Consider the following 20399-nt stretch of genomic DNA (forward strand, 5'->3'; position numbering starts at 1 on the left):
TCCCGATTAATTCTACCCAATTCCTGATTAATTCTATCCCAAATTCCCAATGAATTTTATCCCAAATTGCCGATTAATTTTACCCCAAATTCCCGACGAATTTTATCCCAAATTCTTGATTAATTCTATCCCAAATTCCCGATTAATTCTATCCCAAATTCCTGATTAATTTTATTCCAAATTCCCGATAAATTTTATCCCAAATTCCCGATTAATTCTATCCCAAATTCCCGACGAATTTTATCCCAAATTCCCGATTAATTCTATCCCAAATTCTCGATGAATTCTATCCCAAATTTCCAATTAATTCTATCCTAAATTCCCCATGAATTCTACCCCAAATTCCCCATGAATTCTATCCCAAATTCCCAACGAATTTTATCCCAAATTCCTGATTAATTCTCTCCCAAATTCCTGATGAATTCTACTACAAATTCCCCATGAATTCTATCCCAAATTCCCGATTAATTCTATCCCAAATTCCCGATTTTATCCCAAATTCCCGATTAATTCTATCCCAAATTCCCGACAAATTTTATCCCAAATTCCCAATGAATTCTATCCCAAATTCCCGACGAATTCTACCACAAATTCCCCATTAATTCTACCCCAAGTTCCTGATTAATTCTACCCCAAATTCCTGATTAATTCCATCCCAAATTCCCGATGAATTTTATTCCAAATTCCTGATTAATTCTATCCCAAATTCCCGACGAATTTTATCCCAAATTCCTGATTAATTTTATCCCAAATTCCCGATTAATTCTATCCCAAATTCCCGATTAATTCTACCACAAATTCCTGATTAATTCCATCCCAAATTCCCAATGAATTTTATTCCAAATTCCTGATTAATTCTATCCCAAATTCCCAATGAATTCTACCACAAATTCCCCATGAATTCTATCCCAAATTCCCAATTAATTCTATCCCAAATTCCCAATTAATTCTACCCCAAATTCCCGATGAATTTTTCCCTGGATCTGCTGGCACAGCCAGGACACACCAAGGGAAGCTCCTGGAGGGAGAGGTGACATTCCAAGGCTTTTTCCCTCCTCTCATCTCTCCCTCAAATTGCTTTTGACGTTTAAAATCTCAATTTTCAGCTCCAGGAAGAGGCTGAGAAAAGCAAAATTCTCTGAATTGTTGAATTCTCCCACTCAGGTGATGATGAGAAAGTCACACCCGGCCCAAAGCTCTTCCCTCTCCTCCGAGAATTCCAAGGAATTCACCCCAAAACTCTGGAAGATGAACAAAATTCCACATTTTCACGGGATAATCCCTTTAGAGCAGCAGAAAAAACGACACAAGTCGTGCTCATGGGTTATAAAAGCCCTTTTATAAAGCCATTTTTAAACAAAACCAAAAAGTTTACAAAAGAAAATAAAAGATACAGAAGAATGAGTTGCTTAATATATTCCAAAAAAGGAGAAAAATAAAAGAGGGGGGGGACACAATTCCAACATGCTGAACAATAAAGGGATTTTTTTGTTTTTTCCTCTTGGTTCTTTTTTTTTTTAATACAAAATACAAGCAAAGGATACACATATTTAAAACAGAGCTCAGGAGCAGGTATGCAATCCTGGGAACCCTTTTTTAATCAAAGCAAAGCAGGGTTTTTGTTATTTTTATTATTATTAATTTTTTTTTTTGTTTTGTTTTTTTTTGTGGTTTTTTTTCTTTCTTTGCAGGTACATACAGAGATTGGGAATATTTCAAATTAATTAGCACAAAAGACCATCACACAAATTCTACCCATGAATGTTTGCATCTAAAAATTCACCAACATGGTCAACGGTCATGTTCACTTCAACCCCTTAAAAACAAAAAAAAAACCAACAAAAAACCAAAAGTGTTTTGTTTTTAATTTTAAATAAAGCATTAATGTTACATTCAGACTTAACTCCTAGTACCATGCTAGATCTCAGTGTTGTCCAGAGTTCCCAACCCCACAGTTTGACTGTTTGCAGCTGCCCCTTTTTTCTGCTTTTAAAATTAAAAATAATAAAAAAACCCAACAATAATAATAATAAAAATTAAAAAGGATAAGGAGGGGAACTGCAAAGAGCCTGATTTTAATTTTTTGTTTAATATTTCTTTTTTTTTTCCCCCCCCAAAAAAAAAAGCTCACCAGGGGATTGCAGATACTCGAGACAAAATATTCATTGCATACCAGAAAATTGCTGCCAAGTCTCCTCCTCCACCTTCACACTCCTCACTCAGGGTTTGCTGTGACACGATGGCAAACGACAACAACGACAAAAAAAATTACGTAGCTCTTATTTACAATTCTTTTTTTTGTTTTTTTTTTGTAACAATTGCTTCTGCAGGAAGGGAAGAGGGGAAAAAAAAAAGAAGAAAAAAGAAAATAAAACCTCACAAATGCCGAGAACACAAAAGGGAATGGGGATGTCAGACGCTCCCGCACTCACACACTGAAATTTCGGGGGTTTTTACACACATTTAAGTCTGGCTTAAGCTGATTTTAGGATCTCCACCCTCCCCTCCCTCCCCCAAATCCCAAAATATATATATAAAAAACCCTGGCCCCACTGTACAAAGCGCTTGCACACGGGTGCTTTGCAGTCACACTGAGCATGCTGGCCACCACCAACAGGGAATATCCCTGCTTTGACAGCAAGAATTCCATCAAAAAACATTCAGCTACTCAGTTTGGGAGTTGATTTCCAGCTAGGCTGGGCTTGGGGAGCTCTGGGAATAAACTGAAATAAATTGAAATAAATTGAAATAATTTGAAATAAAAAGGTGGTTTTTTTTTATCTCACTGTTGGCTCTCCCTGCTCTGGACAGCCAGAATGAAGTGTTAGTGTTGCTTCTGTTCCATCAGCACTTGGATTTAAGCCTCCTAAAACTGCAGGGAAACACTTAAAGCTGAGGGGAAATGCTCTGTTTGGTCAAATACACACAGAATTTATCATTTTCACACATAGATGTGACAGCAACCCCCCCAAAAATTCACAAATCTTAAATGCCACCAACTACTCCGTGACAATTTCCCTTCAAAACTGCTCTGTTTCCTCCCCCCTCCAACAGATTAATTCAATACTAAATTTTTAATCAAATATTAAACTCCTGGATCTGTTTTTTGTAGCTTTTAGGAACCGTGTGTTCAACGCTAGGATCTGTTAGGAAAAAATAAAAACAACCTCACGAAGAAAGGACAGAAAAGCAAAGCACCGGTTTTGTACAGCTCCAAAAAAAGCTTCCAGCATGGTTCAGATTCCTTCCCTCCCTCCCTCACCTGCCTCTTGTACCTTTGTGACCTCAGTGGAGGGAATATTAAATAAAAAAAGGGGGGAAAAAAAGGAAAAAAAAGGGAAAAAAAACAGGAATTCAGGATTTGTGCCACTGCCCTGGTGGTGCTGCTTCAGCTCTCTCCCCTCGCTTCTCTCTGCCTTGAGGAAATTAAAATTGATTAAAAACTCCTCAGCTGCTGTTTTTAAACCCATCCTGACCCCCCTGGAACTGAACCAAAGCATCTTTAGCACAAAACTCCAGCTGAAATTGCAGATTTTGACTGATTTTGACAAGTCCAAGGCAGGATTTTGGCACAAACCAGGGCTGGATGTGGCGCTGTGGATTCAAGGACAGGATGAAAACTCTAGGCTGGAATTTTAAGAGCAAGCCCAGGGCTGGAGACTGAGTGAATTTAGGAATAAATCCATTTTACCTCTCTGCAAAGGCTCTAGAAATACAGGTGTGGGACACAGAATCTTTTCAAAGCCTCCTCCTCCTGTGAATGAAACTTTCTGCTCCACCAAAATCTCTTTGTGCTGCTAAAGAAAGGCATTTTCCCAGCTTTCCTTCCAGAATGTTTAATACAAATTAATTCCTATGTGCATTTAAAAAGGTGAAAAGTCTGCTGCTGCTGAAAAATGATGTTAAAATAAATAGATTTAAAATAATAAAAATATTCACCTTGACTATTTTTTCCTGTCTGTAAAGATGTGAAATTGCTGTATTTCTAACAGAGGGCTTAGTGTTTGCATCCATCAGCAAAACAGGGTTAGAAAAAGTTACAAAATCCTCAACATCTGGGATTTTTATAGCATTTGGGTTGTGAGACACTCAGAAAGCATCAGGCAGCCTCCAACACATCAGGAATAAAGGTGTGAGAAAGCAGAACAGTTCTGTAAAATAAAGGGCCAAACTTGCCAGGACAAAACAATCCAAAAGCTGAACTGAAACAACAGAAAAATGATATTTCACAGCCTTTTCTTAACTGTGTTAGGAAAAATAAACCAACCAAAAATGTATTTTAGGTGAGATTCATAAAATACACTTCAAAAAACATCTGGTGAAGAACCAGATCACCTGGAATTTTCATTGTATATTTGAATTTCAAAAAAAAAACCCCTAAGAAGCCAGTGGAGAGTGGCTTGAGACAGTCTGGGAACAGCTCTGGGAACCAGAGATTTGCAGATGAAGTGTTTGCTACCCCCAAAATGGTTTTTTATTTTTAAAATGTGGCTGTTTATTTTCCCAGAATTACCCAAGAAGTTGAGGGAATTTCTGCTCTCCCAGAAATCCAGCAGGTGGGAAGAGGTGTGGGAGAGGAGAAGGGGGTTACATTTTCTTTATCAAGACTGAAATTTCCCTGCAGCATGAAGCTGTTCTGGAAAAAAAAAAATAAAAAAAAATAAAAATAAAATAATCAAACCACTTTAAAAAATAAAATTGGATTTACAATGAAACAACATCATCTTTATTGTAATGGCAACAGTAGTTCCATGAGAGTCATGAACGTTAGAGAACTTCAATTTTTATAAGGGAAAGGGATTTACCAGCCTCAATAAAATCCAGGCTTTAGGGAATTACACAGGACAATATTCCATTCCCCACCTGTGCTCAGCATCCTCAGCTCCCTACGGATTCAGACTCCTGATCATGTTTAGTGTATCACAACATCTGAGAACTCTCCAAAATCCCAAACAGGATTCAAGATCTGCACCAGAAATCCCAACTTATTCATTAGCTGCCTTTATGTCACCTTCTGGCTGGTTACAAAATGGGGAGTTCTGTGATAAAAAAAAAATAAAATAAAAAGCAAAAATAGGAGAAGGATGCAAAGCTCATCAGCTGGAAGAGAATGTCAGCAACAGACACAAGCACAGAGGGTTTAAGGGAAAAAAAAAAAACAAAAATAAAAATGGCAGGTCCAGTTTTTAATGTTTCCACCAACAAATGTGGCAGAAAACTCTGTCTGAGGGTGTGAAAACCAAGGTTTGGGGAGTTTAATGAAGTTTAGGAAATTAAAAAAGGGAAGAAAGGATATGGCTGCTTGGATAAAAGCACATTAAAATGCCAGCACACACCTCGAGTGTCCTGCTCTGACAGGGAAATCCCAACTCCAGCCACAGGGCCCCACACTGCACACCCAGCTCAGGGGGCACAGCAGGAGGGGAGCTGATCCCACTGATCCCACAGATCCCAGGGGAAGGATGGGAACTGATCCCACTGATCCCACAGATCCCAGGGGAAGGATGGGAACTGATCCCACTGATCCCAGGGGAAGGATGGGAACTGATCCCACAAATCCCAGGGGAAGGATGGGAACTGATCCCACAGGCAGGAGGGAACTGATCACACAGATCCAAGGGGAAGGATGGGAACTGATCCCACAGGCAGGAGGGAGCTGATCCCACTGATCCCACAGGCAGAAAGGGAGGAGCTGATCCCACAGATAGGAGGGGAGGAGCTGATCCCACAGATCCCAGAGGTGGGGAGCTGATCCCACAGATCCCACAGGCAGGAAGGGAGGAGCTGATCCCACAGGCAGGAGGGGAGGAGCTGATCCCACAGATCCCAGAGGTGGGGAGCTGATCCCACAGATCCCACAGACAGGAGGGGAGCTGATCCCACAGATCCCAGAGGCAGGATGGGGAGGAGCTGATCCCTCAGAATCCAGGGGAAGGATGGGGAGGAGCTGATCCCACAGATCCCACAGATCCTAGAGGAAGGATGGGGAGCTGATCCCACATGAAGGATGGGGAGCTGATCCCACAGATCCCACAGGCAGGAGGGGAACTGATCCCACAAGTCCCACAGACAGGATGAGGAGCTGATCCCACAGATCCCAGAGGAACGATGGGGAGGAGCTGATCCCGCTGATCCCAGAGGAAGGATGGGGAGGAGCTGATCCCACAGATCCCAGAGGTGGGGAGCTGATCCCACAGATCCCACAGGCAGGATGGGGAGCTGATCCTACAGATCCCAGAGGAAGGATGAGGCCCTGGAGCTGATCCCACAGATCCCAAGTGGGGACAGGGATGAGGCCCCGGAGCTGATCCCACAGATCCCAGAGGAAGGAGGGGAGCTGATCCCACAGATCCCAAGTGGGGACAGGGATGAGGCCCCAGAGCTGATCCCACAGGCAGGATGGGGAGCTGATCCCACAGATCCCAGAGGAAGGAGGGGAGCTGATCCCACAGATCCCAAGTGGGGACAGGGATGAGGCCCCAGAGCTGCTCTGTGCCCGCTGTGCCCCCTCTGCCAGGGACCCCTGGAGCTCTGCTGAGGGCAGGGGAAGGGAAGAGAAACACTCCAGGCTGACCCCTGGGATCTCAAGTGATCTCAGAGCACCACAGGAATCCTTTCCTCACAGCCACAAAAGGACATCCCTCGCTCCAGAAGAGGAAGAATTTAATTTCCCATTATTCGTTAATTTGGGGTTTTTTTTCCTTGGAAAAATCTGTAATAAAAACAGTTTCCACCATACCCAAAGGAAAGCAGTTTTAAAAATGATTTTGCAATTTCTCTTCCCTGTTCTGCCCCTCTACAGAAGGAATAAAATAAGGGTGAATGGACATGGGAAGGCTGTAGGTTTAAGATGTGAATTTATCTGGAATGGGCTGCAATTTGCCTACAGCAGAGACAAAAGATCTCCCATCCTGACTGGAGGGTCTTTTCTAAATCAAAGACACTGGAGCATCTCCGAGTTTCTTGATTGCTTTCCATGAAAAATGTGCCTGAATCCAAGAAACACAGGATTCCTCCCCAAGTTCCATCCTCCTCCACTGGAATTAGATCAACTACATTTTTGCTGTGAGAAAACTCATCTCAAAGTCTATTAAAGCAGAGGTTCGTTATTTTTTTTTTTCCATATATTCCAAATACAGGATAATAGTTTTAAACAGCTCTTACCAGCACTGGGAAAATCTATTCTACTTAAGGTTTTTTAAGTATGGTTTCCACAGATCAGTCTCAAACCTTATTGCTTCACAACTGCAGTATCCCTTGAAAAAAAAAAATGAAATATTGAATGGTCTGTTAAATTTGTCTCAAATGGCTTTTCAGATTTGGCAGGGGAGGGAGAACGGAATGGCCAACAGAGAACATTGACTTCAAAATATTACTGTAGAAGGGTTTCCTCTTATTAAAAAAGGACACACTGTATTAAACAGCTGAAAGTAAAGACAGCATTCAAAGCCCATGAGTCAAGCCACAGCCAAAACCGTGTTCTACCCCTAAGTATTGTTTTCTTTTCCTTTTTCTTTTTTTTTTTTTCCTCTTTTTTTTTTTAAACAAAGAATTTTCCTCAACTGCCATTTTTAATCTTCACCAGAGGGTGCTTCATCTTCGGATCCCTCATCCCCTGACTTTTCTGGTGGAGGGCTGGCTGATTTTTTCTTTTCTGGGGGACTTTCAGGCTCTTCATCCTCTTCTTTGGGGGATGGGGTCTTTTCTTTTGTTGCCTTGGAAGCTGTGGGGCGACCTGCCTTCCCTTTGCCTTTCACTGGGCTGGGGGTCACTGGAAAAAGAAAAACCTTGTAAAACTCAGCAGCAAAAGCAGGAAAAAAATCACAGTAAATGGGATTTCAAGTCATTCAGCAGCAGTTTGACCATACCCACAGTGTTTTTAGCACTCCCAATTAGTAAAGTTGAGGTGAAGAGCAAACTAACGAGATTTAAAAGCTGTTTAATTACAAGTCCTGGCTAATTGCTGGATGTGACATCATAAATGGACACAGCTATTGTCAAAGCAGAACTCACACTGCTGTTATCATTTGAAACTCCCTGCAGAAATGCATCCAGTTCACCTTTGGTTCACCTTTCCCCACCCTGACAACATCACAAAGTCCCAAACAAAGCCAAAAATTGTTATTATTTGGTTGTGAGACACAAAGTCAGAATGCAGCACCTCAGCAGGGAAGGTTTTCAATACTTGGACATTTTTACCATCAAGACACAGATACCAATTCAACTCCTAAAGGAAGAATTAAATCCAGCTCATTATTCCACACTGCTGCTTTAAATCGTGCCATTTTGGCCCTTCAACATTTTTGTGGATGTCTGTGACCCCCAAGATTTTTCCCAAGCCTTCTGCAGCAAAAAGAAAACCTGGGTTTTAAAGTGAGAAACTTTCACTGCACAGACCCACCTGTAGCCTTTAGCCTGGGCTTGGGCATTTTCTTTTCTTTCCTCTCTGGCTTGGATTTCTTGGAGACCTTCTTATTTTTCTTTTTTGAACTGCCATAGTCACTGTCATCATCATCTTCCATGAGGAAGTCTTCATCGCTTCCTGAATCTGCTGGAAGCGTAAGGAAATTCCATTTTTTTGGGGGGGGGAAAAAAGAAGAAAAAAAGGAAGGAAAAGCTGAGATCTGCCAGTTAAATTTGGGACACAGACTCTGAGACCTTGTGGGCTTCCATTTATCTGCTGTGGTACAAAATCTGACTGGGTTTTTTTAAATCAGCAATGCCACAGGGACAGCAAGAAGCAGCAAGAAAAAAAAAAGCATTGAGAAGTTTGTAATTATCTTTTAGGGCTGCTTACAAAGAAAATAGATCTTTGGGAAACACACACACACATCTTTGGGAAACACACAGACACATCTTTGGGAAGCAGATTTTGGGGGGAAAAAAAAATCTTCATCTGCAAGGAAAAGGCACCAAGATGAAGTTTCTTGTCTCATTCTGGATAAAAAACTGCAGGGATCAGATCAACACATCCATCCATTTGTAAAGATGAATTCTGCAGACACACACAAACCTTTGCTGCAAACTTGGAACACAAATTCCAGCTGTGAAAACCCAACTTGGACAGATACACAGTAAAAATGAAGTTACTGAGGAGCACAATTGATGTTCTGATTGTCCCAGCCAAAAAGCAAACTGTGTCCCTTTTTTCCCAATCCCGTTTACTCACTCTCCTGGAACTGTGCCTCATCATCCTCTTGCTCTTCCTCCTCACTCCCCACATCATCCATGAGCATCTCCCGTTGTTTGGAGGCTGCTTTGGACGCCGCCTGCCGCTGCTGACGGACGTTTTTGTGATCTTCCTTCTCATCCTCGCTGTCCTCTGCAGCAAAATGCCCCAAAGTGTGGTGAGCACAGAGCTCCTGCCTCGAGGCAGGGGTTAAAACACTCACTGAGTTACTTATTATTATTATTATTATTATTATTATTATTGGACAATTCAACTCCTTCCTTACTCACCCAACAAAGCTCCTCTGTTGTATTTTTCACTGCAAAATAACCACTTTTTTTTTCCTCTCTTTATTTTTTTACCTGCAGGCCTTTTCCTGGATTTGGAGGCTGCTCTCTTGTTCTTGTCTGGTTTAGCCTTCTTGCCTTTTTTGCTTTTTTGAGAGCTCTCGTAGTCGCTGTCGGCTTTGCCATCGTCAGCTCCTACGTCATCGTCCTCGCTGCCAAAATCTTCATCTGCAAGGAAAAGGCACCAAGATGAAGTTTCTCATCTCATTTTCAATAAAATCTGCAGGGATCACCAGGTCTATCCACTTGTGAGGACAAATTTGATAGGAGCATCACATTACACAAGAAAAAACTCATTATCCCAAACCAGGGTGGGAAGTAACAGCAGCAGAGGCAGCATCTGACTCAAAATAAATCAGAATTATTTCTTTTCTGTCTCCAATTCTACTCCTGCAACTCTCACAGGTGTGAGGAGACACAGTTTAAAGATACACAATGGGTACAATGCTATCAGTTACCTGCTGAGTGTGAATCATCTTTCTTAGTCTTCACATCTTTGTCTTCTGAATCCTCACTGCAAATGAGAGAGAGATAAAGTCTGAGTGCTTGTCTCAACTTTGATTTCAGTCACTCTTGTGTGGAAATTAACAGTTTTTAAAGATCAGTTAAATCAGTTTTTAAACTGATGTCTAGGCTGAGAATTTTTACTTTTCCTGGATGTACTTTCAGGATTACTCAGCTGTCTGTGGAGTTATCATGGTTGGGAAGATAATGTTCAAAACTCTGAATCACAGGTGAACTGAAACCAGGCAGGAAATAATCAGATTGAGGTGAACCAACCCACAGTCCACACAGCTTCCATTTTAGTTACAATTCTGATGGTTTATATGCAGTCTATAAATGAAATAAAGGTAGATTCTTAGACAGCACTTGTCTTTATGTCATTGTTTAGATTCCATTCTGTGCATGCTGCTCTTAACTGGCCTAAGCTTTCCCAAATGATCTGATAATTTGATTGATTTGGAAAATAAAAGACATTTTGGGGTGATAGAACAAGAACCAGCTGGCAGAACCTCCATCCCTGAAGCCGAAATCTGTCGTGAAAATAAAATAAATTATTTCCAAGGTCTCATGGCAATCATTTGGGGACTGCAAAATGGAAAATTTTCCTTTTCAGTAGGGCAGCACTGAGGCTGCTGGAGCAGCTCAGCTCCCAAACCAAGTTCTGTGTTTATGGATTACCCAGAAGGTGGAACAAAGAGCCAAAGAACTCCCAAACATCCCTGACAGCACAGGGGACAGGAGCTGCAGCTCGCCCTGCCTCACCTGAGCATGCAGCAGTTGCCAATCCTCCTGCCTGGATCACATTCCCTGCCATTCCAGCTGCCTCTGGAGCTGCTGGAATGATGGAGCACTCCTGCCTGGATCACATTCCCTGCCATTCCAGCTGCCTCTGGAGCTGCTGGAATGATGGAGCACTCCTGCCTGGATCACATTCCCTGCCATTCCAGCTGCCTCTGGAGCTGCTGGAATGATGGAGCACTCCTGACAAGTGTTTCACACATGATTTCTCTGTCTATTCCCATCAGGAAGAAAGCACCTCAGTGGCTCAGCCCAAGCTCGCTGGAATTCCAGCTGCAGTTGGAAAATGCTGCTCCCCACACACAGGACAAGGCTCTGAGAAATGTTCCCAAGAGATGAAAAGCTGATTTTACCTGTCCTCCTGAGAATTCTTCCCAGATCTCCTCTTGTTTTTAGCCTCTCGGGGAGACGAACGGATTTTCTTGGATGGGGGACCTGAATCTCTTCCATAATCGTCATCTGGATGGGACAAAATGGGATTGAATCAAACTCATTCCCAGCAAAGCTCTCTCCTCAGCTACAACTCAAACTGATCATTTCACCCACACCAAAAAGAAAAACATCACAAAGCTTCAAAAAAACTTTGGTGGAAGCCAAGTCCTGGTTTAAACCACTGATTTTACCTTTTCTTCTGCCATCAGCCCCATGAAAATGCTCTGTACATCACCCAGGGAAACACAAAAAACCTCACAAGAGGACACAGGATCTCATTTTACATTTAGGTATTATATAAACCTATTAAAAATTCACATCTATATGGATTTCTGCATGATTCTAACAGCACACACTATTTACTGTCCTGTGATGGGATAAAGGAGGTCATTAAATAGTTTACAGAACTCCTTACAACTCTTAGACAACACCTTATTTAATGAATAAAAGAATTCTAATTAAGAATTATTCATATTTGTCTCATTTTAATTAACCCTAGCATTGAGTTCATCTTCTAACTCAAATCACATTCCAGAAATTTTCTGTTAATTCACACAGATTATATTTTTTTTTAGAAATGTTCTGTTAATTCAGAGACTACATTTTTTCTAGAAGTGATCCACCAATATTTTGTTAATTCACACCGATTATGTTTTTTCTTTTAGCTGCAATCCCCTCTAAATATGAGGCTGATAATGTGGGCTCAACTGGAGCCATAAAATAAATGGAAAACATCTTTTCCTGTGGAAAAAAGTGGCATCAAGGAGCCTCTGCCCAAGAAAATAACACAGAGCAAGGAAGGAATTGCTGCCAACAGCCTCAAGGCACTACAACAATACCCAGCATTAAATAATAAGATTTCTATCACCATTGTTTGTTTAATATAAAACATATGAGAATCATTATATTTTCAAATACTTATTAACAGTTCAGGCTGTGAAGAACAGAAACTCCTTAGAAATGGAGTTGAAGATGTGATTAGAAGCAGAAAAATTAATATGCATGGCAATAATGAGCTGCTCCTGCCCAAGGAGAATAAAGAAAAAAAAATCATTTACCAGCATCATCTGATTCCTGAAACTGGGAGTAATCCACCACCTTCCTGTTCCTGTTAAAAAGAAGAAAAAAATTAGGAATTCATCATTTCAGAGCTACAAAAGCTTCAAGGAATAAGAGGAGCCACGTCCTTGCTTCCAGTGCTGGATTTGTAGCCCAAAAACATCCCAGGAAAACTTTGATAATTCAAAGGGTGAATTAATTCATAATTCAGCCACCTCCACCTCTGCAGTCAGTATATATATCAGTATATTAAGTATATTAAAGCATAAACAGCATTTTCCTGAGGAGGTTTTACAACAATCTGGATTACACTCTCAGAATCTGAGTGTTATTTTTGATAAATACACAAAGATTATGAATCAAACGTTTCTGAACTGCTCCTTTTGGAATTTCTGCTTCTCACAGCTCACCTTCTCCTCCAATTTTTATTTTCCCATATGATCCCTGTTTTTAGAGCATTTAAAATTTTCACTGGGGTTTCCAGGAGCTTTCTGAATGAGTTAAACTCATCTGGAAGTCAACAAAATCAAATTTGCTTCTTTAACTTAGTGAAACCTCCAAAATGGAATTGTTGGTTGTTTTATCAGCATCCTGTCAATCAAATCCCAACTGTTTTATTGACAAATTAACTTCCCTGTAAAACAGCAACCAGAGGGAATCAGGACAGCCAATAATTCAATTAAATTTCAGCTGATAATGCCTCAAACTCAGACTCCAAACACCTCCTGGAAGGACTGACAGGGGCTGGGAGGAGCTGGAATTAGAGATAATCCCAAAAACCCTTTTTTTTTCCAGTCCTTTTGGCCCAAAGCCAAGGATAAATCTGATTTTGAGCTCAGTTCCACAGCTGGAAAACTCCACCCAGCACATGGATCCTTCCTTCTCCTCCTTCCCCTCTCCTGCTCTCAGCACAATTCACACTGAGCTCCCCAAACTGAGCTGCATTAGCTGTCAATTAATTAATTATCACTAATTAATTGCTGATAAACCTGGTCAGTTCAAAGACACCCCAAAGCCATCACTGCTGATCCATCTGAAATCAAATTTAAGTTGCTCTCCTCTACAAGCACCTCTAATTCATGGCCTACAGAAGGATGCAAAATTGTTTTATTTAACCCAAATCTCTGAAAGAAATAAAAAAAAACCCAAAAAATTAAACCAAACCCTCAAAAAACACCCCAAAAAGGCAAATGAAAGCTAAGATTTGTACAGGTTGAATCCCAGCCAAGCTTTGGAGCACATGTGAGTGGAACAAAGTACAACAGGTCACTCCCTCCCAGTCTGAGTGGGGTAAAATACCAGTTCAGGGACACAATTATTGGCAAATTTGGATTTATATTCCTATTCCAACAAGGAGCCTTCCTGAAGGTTGCATCCTGATCCATCTCATGAGTGAAAATAAGGATTTTATTCTGATAAGCAAGAGAAGAACAATTAAGTTATTAAATAAATCTGATTTCATGTATAAATTATTGGGTTTTTTTCCTGTGAAAGCATAAACAGGGTGAGAAAAATAGAATTTCTACATATAAATAACACTTTTAGACTTCACTGAGCTACCAAACAAGATGGAAATGGCAGTTTTTCCACCTTGCTTCCTTCAGAGACAGGTTAAATCAGGTTCTGGAAATGTGGCAGTGGCAGCTACAGAATTAATAAAAACATTAACAAAAAAAGAAAAATTAACAAGAAAAATTAACAAGAAAAATTAACAAGAAAAATTAACAAGAAAAATTAACAAGAAAAATTAACAAGAAAAATTAACAAGAAAAATTAACAAGAAAAATTAACAAGAAAAATTAACAAGAAAAATTAACAAGAAAAATTAACAAGAAAAATTAACAAGAAAAATTAACAAGAAAAATTAACAAGAAAAATTAACAAGAAAAATTAACAAGAAAAATTAACAAGAAAAATTAACAAGAAAAATTAACAAGAAAAATTAACAAGAAAAATTAACAAGAAAAATTAACAAGAAAAATTAACAAGAAAAATTAACAAGAAAAATTAACAAGAAAAATTAACAAGAAAAATTAACAAGAAAAATTAACAAGAAAAATTAACAAGAAAAATTAACAAGAAAAATTAACAAGAAAAATTAACAAGAAAAACAATTAAAAAAACAATTAACAAAAAAACAATTAACAAAAAAACAATTAACAAAAAACCTCAAAAAAACCCAAAAAATAACAAAAAATAACAAAAAATTGACAAAAAAATAACAAAAAAAAAATATTAACAAAAAAATTAACAAAAAATTAACAAAAAATTAACAAAAAAACCCCCAAAAAATTAACAAAAAAATAATTAACAAAAAAATATCCTTTAACAAAAATATCATTCTTATGGCAAACATCTTTTCCACAAGCACCAATCTCTGGCTTTTCAGCCAGGGACTAAACCCTGCTCAGTTTTCCTCACATGGTGAACAGAAAGTGCTATTTGTATTTTAAAATAATAAATTAAAAATCATTGTTTCAGAAGAAACCAAAATCAAAGCTGTTTCCTTGCATTTTCTTATCTGGCAGGGCAAGAAGGGCGGAGTAAAGAAGGAATCTCTGCCCTGAGATCACCCAAGATAAAAAAGCTGATAAAGAAGAAGCTCAGAGGATGAGGAAGAACCAAACCTGCTCCTGGCACCTGCCCTTCCCCTCACTCCAAACTCATGGTTCACCTCTTTTAGCCCAGACAAGTTTTATTTTTCCAGCTTTATTTAGAAGTTTAGTCAGCAGCAATGAGAAGTGAGGGTGTGCAGAGAGAGCCCGCGGTGTTTACTACACCAAGGTGATAAAAACACTCTCTGAGAGATCACTGGAGTTAAGAGCCAGAAAAAAGGGAGCTGGTGGTGGCAGTGAAGAGCTTCTCTTTGCTGGGAGATGTTAAGGCAAGACATAAAAATAAACTCTCTGCTAAATCCACTTAGGCTGAGCGTAAAAAGAGAGGCATGGGATAGGCTGGGATGGGAATTGTTTGGTTTAAATGATAAACTGAAATTTGAATGTAATTTCCTTGCTAATTCTGATTAACACCAAGTGTGTATGGTAAAAGTTCAGAGAGAGAGGTTGAACAGCACAAGTTTTTAATAACAGCTGTCAGTCCAATATTTTTGGAATAAACATTAACTCACTGACATTTTAGGATGGAAGCACTCAGCAAAGGAATTCTCCAGTAATTTAACTACAGCTCAGAAACTGCAACTTGATGCCTGCCAAAGTGCAATTTTGGAGTTATGAAAAGCAACATCAACATGTCAAAAGGATCACTAAATGCCTATAAAACTGAGAAAGGATTTCATACCTCATCTTCAATTTAGTCCCTAAACCCTCAGCCTTTAAACCAGTATCAGCACAGCCCTTCAGTCAGGGAGAGAAGTTTTGGGGTTTTTATTAAAAAGAATGTACAGGTTCCCAGATATTTGTACAAGCATTAAAAAACAATGATAAAATCCACATTAAAAAAAAAACTACAAAAAACCATGACACATAATCCTGAAAAGCAATGCTAAAAGAAGTCTTCAAAAAATCCAGGCACTGAAAAGGAATGTTTAGGTCAAATGACAATCACCTATCCTCAATCCAATAGAACAAAGGCAAGGAGGTTAAATGGTTATTGAGATTTCTGGATGGTTTTTTCACCACAACCCTCAGCATTTTTGAGCAAAGCTCCAGCCCCTCCCTGACCCTCAGGGCTGGCTCAGCACTCGGGTTTCACTTTCAGGTAAAGATGTCCCCTCTGAGACCAATATTATCAACAAATATTGACATTAAAAGCACTTTTTGGTGCCTTTTTTATAGACAGAAAATACAAATTCCAGCCAGAAGTGTTTCCTGCAGGGATTTTCAGAGCTGTGCAAAGCAAATGTGCAGAGCTGGATTTGGGCTTTCCATGAGCAGTGATTTAAAACCACCACCAGAAGGTGGCACAGGGCACCTGGTGACACTCAGGGACTTAAAGCTGAGATTTTGGGGTTAATCTGGGGAAAAACCGGGCTCAGGACTCACCACTGAGAGGGTCCCACTACAGAGCTCAGAGTCTGCAGGATTTCCAGGGATCCACACCACTTGGAATTCCATCAAACAATTCAAGGATTTCTGCAGCAATAATTAAATCAGTTTTGTGCTCCTTCTCTATTTGACTCTAATTGAGATGTTACCACAGAAATGATGCAGGGCAGGAGGGGAACCAAACCCAAACACCCAGCTCATTTCTTCACCTTGAGATTTTGAATTTTCTTGTACCTCCACCTCTTTTAATTCATCCATCTCTGAACCACACAGCACCAACCACTCAATTTGATTAAGTGCCAATCCCCAAGGAACTGTTGCTCTCCTGCAATCCCATGGAAGCTTTTCCACAATCCAAATATTTCTATTTTACATTGCCCATTACAAAACTGGCAACAAGTTATATTTAAGAGATACCTTTTTTCCTGTAAGTAAAATTTCACCCTTCCACTGTAGAGCCAACACCAGGCTGGGATTCAAATCCAGAAAAAGGATGGGAAGCCTTGAAGCCCTGAGATAAATTAATAACTGGTTTTAAGCTTAAAATGAATGACCAAAAAAAAACACTGTCCACAAAATCTCCATCTGCAAAGCCTGCAGGAGAGGACCAGCAAGTGACCAGTGAGAAAAAGCAGATGAAAGGCTGCACCAAAAGTCAAAATTCTGACTTAAAACACATTAATTGATGCTATATATATACATATCTATAAAAATATAATATGTATATTGTGTATATATATATTAAAAAAAAAATAGTGGCTCAAAGTATTTTATTTTATCCCATAAGCAGCCCCAGCTTTTTCTGCAGAACTTCAAGAGAGTTACACAAGAGATGCAGAAGTTCAGTAATTTCAAGTTCCTTCAGTTTTTACTGCTTGCCTTTTTCTAACAACACTGAAAAGCCCATCATTATCCACCCAGGAGCAATGGAATCGTGCAGGAAGTACCTGGCTCTCAGTGCCAGCACATGAAGCCTATAAATACCAGGGTTTTATTACTACTGAATTTTAAATAACTGATTTCAACAGCCAGACTCAGCCTTAGGTCAATTTTCTCAACAAGTGGCATAAAAACTTGGGATATAGGATGGATTTTATGAAGTTCACTGCTTTAGGTGCACACATTTTCACCAGAAACCAGCAGACATCACCAGTTAATTCCAAGAACACTGACTAGAGGGAAACTCTCCCACCACTAAACCTCACTCTGATGAAGAATCTTTCACCAGGCTTCCATTTTACCAAAAACCAGCTAAGACAGGCAGCAAAAACTTCATTCCAGCATTAATTTATTAATGGATTTAAATCTATTGGCAGAGTTCTCTAGTTAGCAGAGCAAAACAATATAGCAACCATTGAATATTTACCTTTTTTTTTTCCCCTGGAAGGGCTATTAAATAATAGAGATAAGAGACTGCTGCATCTATCCTGCCACATGGCAGGAGGTTTTGTGCTCCTAACAACCTGCTGGACTTTGGTGCTTCAGTTTTCCTGCAGAGCAGAGCCTGCCAGCTGAGCCTGAGACCAGGCACACCTCTCACAACACTGCAGGACTAGACAGAGGTGGTTTATTTTAATTAATTTTGTAAAAATCCTTAGTTCCAGCAAGCTCAGAGGCTCTGCTTTTAAAACAGCACCTTTTCCTTACCTGGAGCAAATCTCCAGAGCTGAATGACCAACACTGAAGTGTCCTCTCAAGCAGCAGAGTCACATCACCAATAATTTGGGCAGCCCACCCATGACTGAGCCACTCCCCTACTTAGCAAAGCAGTCATGGGTTGCATTTATATTTTTTAAATTCTGCAGATGAGAGGTATTACTTAAATACCAACGCTGCCATCTCTAAATGTATAGATGCATCATAGTCACAATTAATTTGTATTTAATACAGGCTCACTGGGAATAAAACTACAACCAGTTACTTGAGAATGAAGAAATTCCAGAGCATCAGAACACCGTGGGAAACCTCACACCTTTGCTATAAAGACAAATCACGAGTTCATTCTTTTGCCACCTCCTTGGTAAAGCTTTGAGACACAAGGGACTCGCAGAATATCCTGAGCTGGGAAGGACTCACAAGGATCATCCAGTCCAGCTCCTGGCCTTGCACAGACACCCCAAAATCCCACCCTGGGCATCCCTGGAGCGCTGTCCAAACACTCCTGGAGCTCTGGCAGCCTCAGGGCCGTGCCCATTCCCCGGCAATGCCTCGGCACCCTCTGGGGTAAAACCTTTCCCAAACATCCACCCCTGACACAGCTCCAGCCCTTCCCTCGGGCATCACTTCCCTGCGCCGCCGATCCCCAAAGCCACCCCGCTCCACCCGAGCCCACCCAGCGCTCCAACACCGCTCAACCCAATCCACCGAGCCCAGACCCACCTCCGTGCCCGCACAACCCTCCTGCCAAGCAGCCGGGAAGGGAAGGGGAAGGAGGGGGTGGAAAAGAGGAGCAGGAAGGCGAGCCCGGAGCGCGCAGCCCGCGGCCGGCCGGGCGGGCGGGCGGAGCAGGGCGTGTGGCAGCGGCGCTCGCACCGAGGGGGCGGCTCCTGGCGGCTCCTCCCCTACGCGTGGTTCCCCATGCACAGCCCCCGTGCCCCGGACCCTCGCCGGATGGCACCGCGTCCCCTCCCCCGGCAGCGTGCAGGGCTCGGCCCCGCCGCCCGGAGCGGGCCCGGGGGGCGCCGCGGATCGCGGCCAGAGCAGCGCCCGCCCTGCGCCAAGTGGGTCACGGCGGCGGCGAAAAATTTTTCGCTTTTCCCCGTTACAAAATGTGGGACAGCGCCCGCAGGGCCGCCCCGCCGCGGCCCCCGGGCCCGGGCGAGCGGCGCAGTGTGAAATGCGGTGTTTATGGCGGTGGCCGTGCCAAGTTAGCAGGGGGGAAACAAGGGGAAATAGAGGAGAAATGGGCTCGGCCTCAGCGCGGCCTGCCCTGCGCGGGGCCGGCCCGGCAGCAGCGGCGGGAGCGGCGCCGCCGGGACTCACCTGACGGGCCGCGACATCTTCCCCGCGGTTCGGGCCGCCCGGGGCTGGGCGCGGAGCGAACGGGGACGCTGAGGCCGCCGGGGCCGCTGAGGCCGCCCGGAGCGAGCGGGAGCGCTGGGCCCAGCGCCTCAGGCCGCGCCTGCGGAGCCGCCGCTCCCCCGTCAGGCGCCGCCGCCGCCCCCGGTGCCGCTCCCCGATCCCGATCCCGGCGCCGATCCCGGTGTCGCTCCCTGATCCCGGTGCCGGTGTCGGTGCCGGTCCCGCTGCCGCCGCTCCCCCCCGCAAAATGGTCGCGCTCGCCCCGCCGAGAGGATGCGAGCGGGGGGGCGGTGCCGCCGACCCCGCTGGCCACGCCCCCATCGCCCGCCGATTGGTCAGAGGCCGCGAGAGCCCGCGTCCCATTGGCTCGTTCGAACCATCACGGCGCGCAGGGCCCGCCCACTGTCCCCGCGGGGAGGGCGGGCAGCGCGGCCCGCACGCGGCGGAGCTCGGGCCGCAGATTCGCCACGGGCTCCCGGTGCTACCGCGGCTCCTCCGCGCCCCGTCCCGCCCCTCCCGCCGCTCCCGCCGCCTCCCTCCCTCACCGGCACCACGCTGCAATTTTTTCCCGTTTCTCCGGGAGCCTTTCGGGGCGCTGCGAGGCCTCAAGGCCCGAGCCGCAGATTCGCCGCGCGGGCCCGGCGCGGTTTTGGAGGGAAAACGCGGCCCCGGGCGCGGGTTCAGTGTCATTAATTTTTATTATGAAGAAATGTCAAAAATTGGTGTCAGCGGCAGATTTTGACACCAGCACTGATGTCACCACCCCCACTTCTCCCCCTGCTAGTCAGCAGTTAAGGACATACACGATTTATACAAAGTCCAATGAAGATTTTAGATTTTTTTTCCGCTTTAAATTGCCCAGAGATGTCAAAATGATTCATTTGGGTTAGAAAAGGGGATGCTTTAACCATAGAAAAATTAAAAGTATTCCACAGTCATTAAAATGGCAGCTTCTGCCACAGCAACTCAGTTTTGCTTTGCACTTGGGTCTTTGGAGGTTCATCCCTCCATTTTAGCAAAAAACAGCACTTAAATCTTATTTTTATACATTGGCTTCACTATGGA

General features: G+C 42.6%; 1 protein-coding gene and 1 long non-coding RNA gene across 3 annotated transcripts; one reads left to right on the forward strand and one right to left on the reverse strand.

The window, feature by feature from the left end:
• Positions 1 to 493: 493 nt before the first annotated feature.
• LOC131587715 (uncharacterized) lies at positions 494 to 7463 on the forward strand. The gene is made up of 2 exons (XR_009279412.1): positions 494 to 6356; positions 6427 to 7463. It is a non-coding gene; the product is annotated as an uncharacterized LOC131587715 (long non-coding RNA).
• A 45-nt stretch (positions 7464 to 7508) lies between these two features.
• NUCKS1 (nuclear casein kinase and cyclin dependent kinase substrate 1) lies at positions 7509 to 19587 on the reverse strand. 2 transcript variants are annotated; one of them, XM_058855894.1, is made up of 8 exons: positions 19296 to 19587; positions 12309 to 12358; positions 11172 to 11277; positions 9975 to 10030; positions 9532 to 9684; positions 9170 to 9322; positions 8402 to 8551; positions 7509 to 7771 (listed from the first exon to the last, which is right to left on the reverse strand). In XM_058855894.1, exons 1-8 carry the CDS (start codon positions 19310 to 19312, stop codon positions 7572 to 7574), a joined length of 885 nt encoding a protein of 294 aa, XP_058711877.1. In that variant the 5' UTR covers positions 19313 to 19587; the 3' UTR covers positions 7509 to 7571. The 2 variants fall into 2 exon arrangements, with proteins under 2 accessions (XP_058711877.1, XP_058711878.1); XM_058855895.1 differs by having other exon boundaries at positions 8402 to 8548; positions 19296 to 19584.
• Between the last annotated feature and the right edge of the window lie 812 nt (positions 19588 to 20399).

This window comes from Poecile atricapillus, chromosome 23 (genome assembly GCF_030490865.1).
Source record: "Poecile atricapillus isolate bPoeAtr1 chromosome 23, bPoeAtr1.hap1, whole genome shotgun sequence".
Classification (NCBI taxonomy): Eukaryota; Metazoa; Chordata; class Aves; order Passeriformes; family Paridae; genus Poecile; species Poecile atricapillus.

Bases quoted from the DNA above. Each gene is read 5' to 3' on its own strand.
- NUCKS1 (XM_058855894.1), bottom strand. The intron at 10,031-11,171 runs GTAAAATCAGCT...TCTCATTTGCAG, and splicing joins AAGAATTCTCAGGAGGACAG to TGAGGATTCAGAAGACAAAG. The intron at 8,552-9,169 runs GTGAGTAAACGG...TTACGCTTCCAG, and splicing joins TGAGGCACAGTTCCAGGAGA to CAGATTCAGGAAGCGATGAA.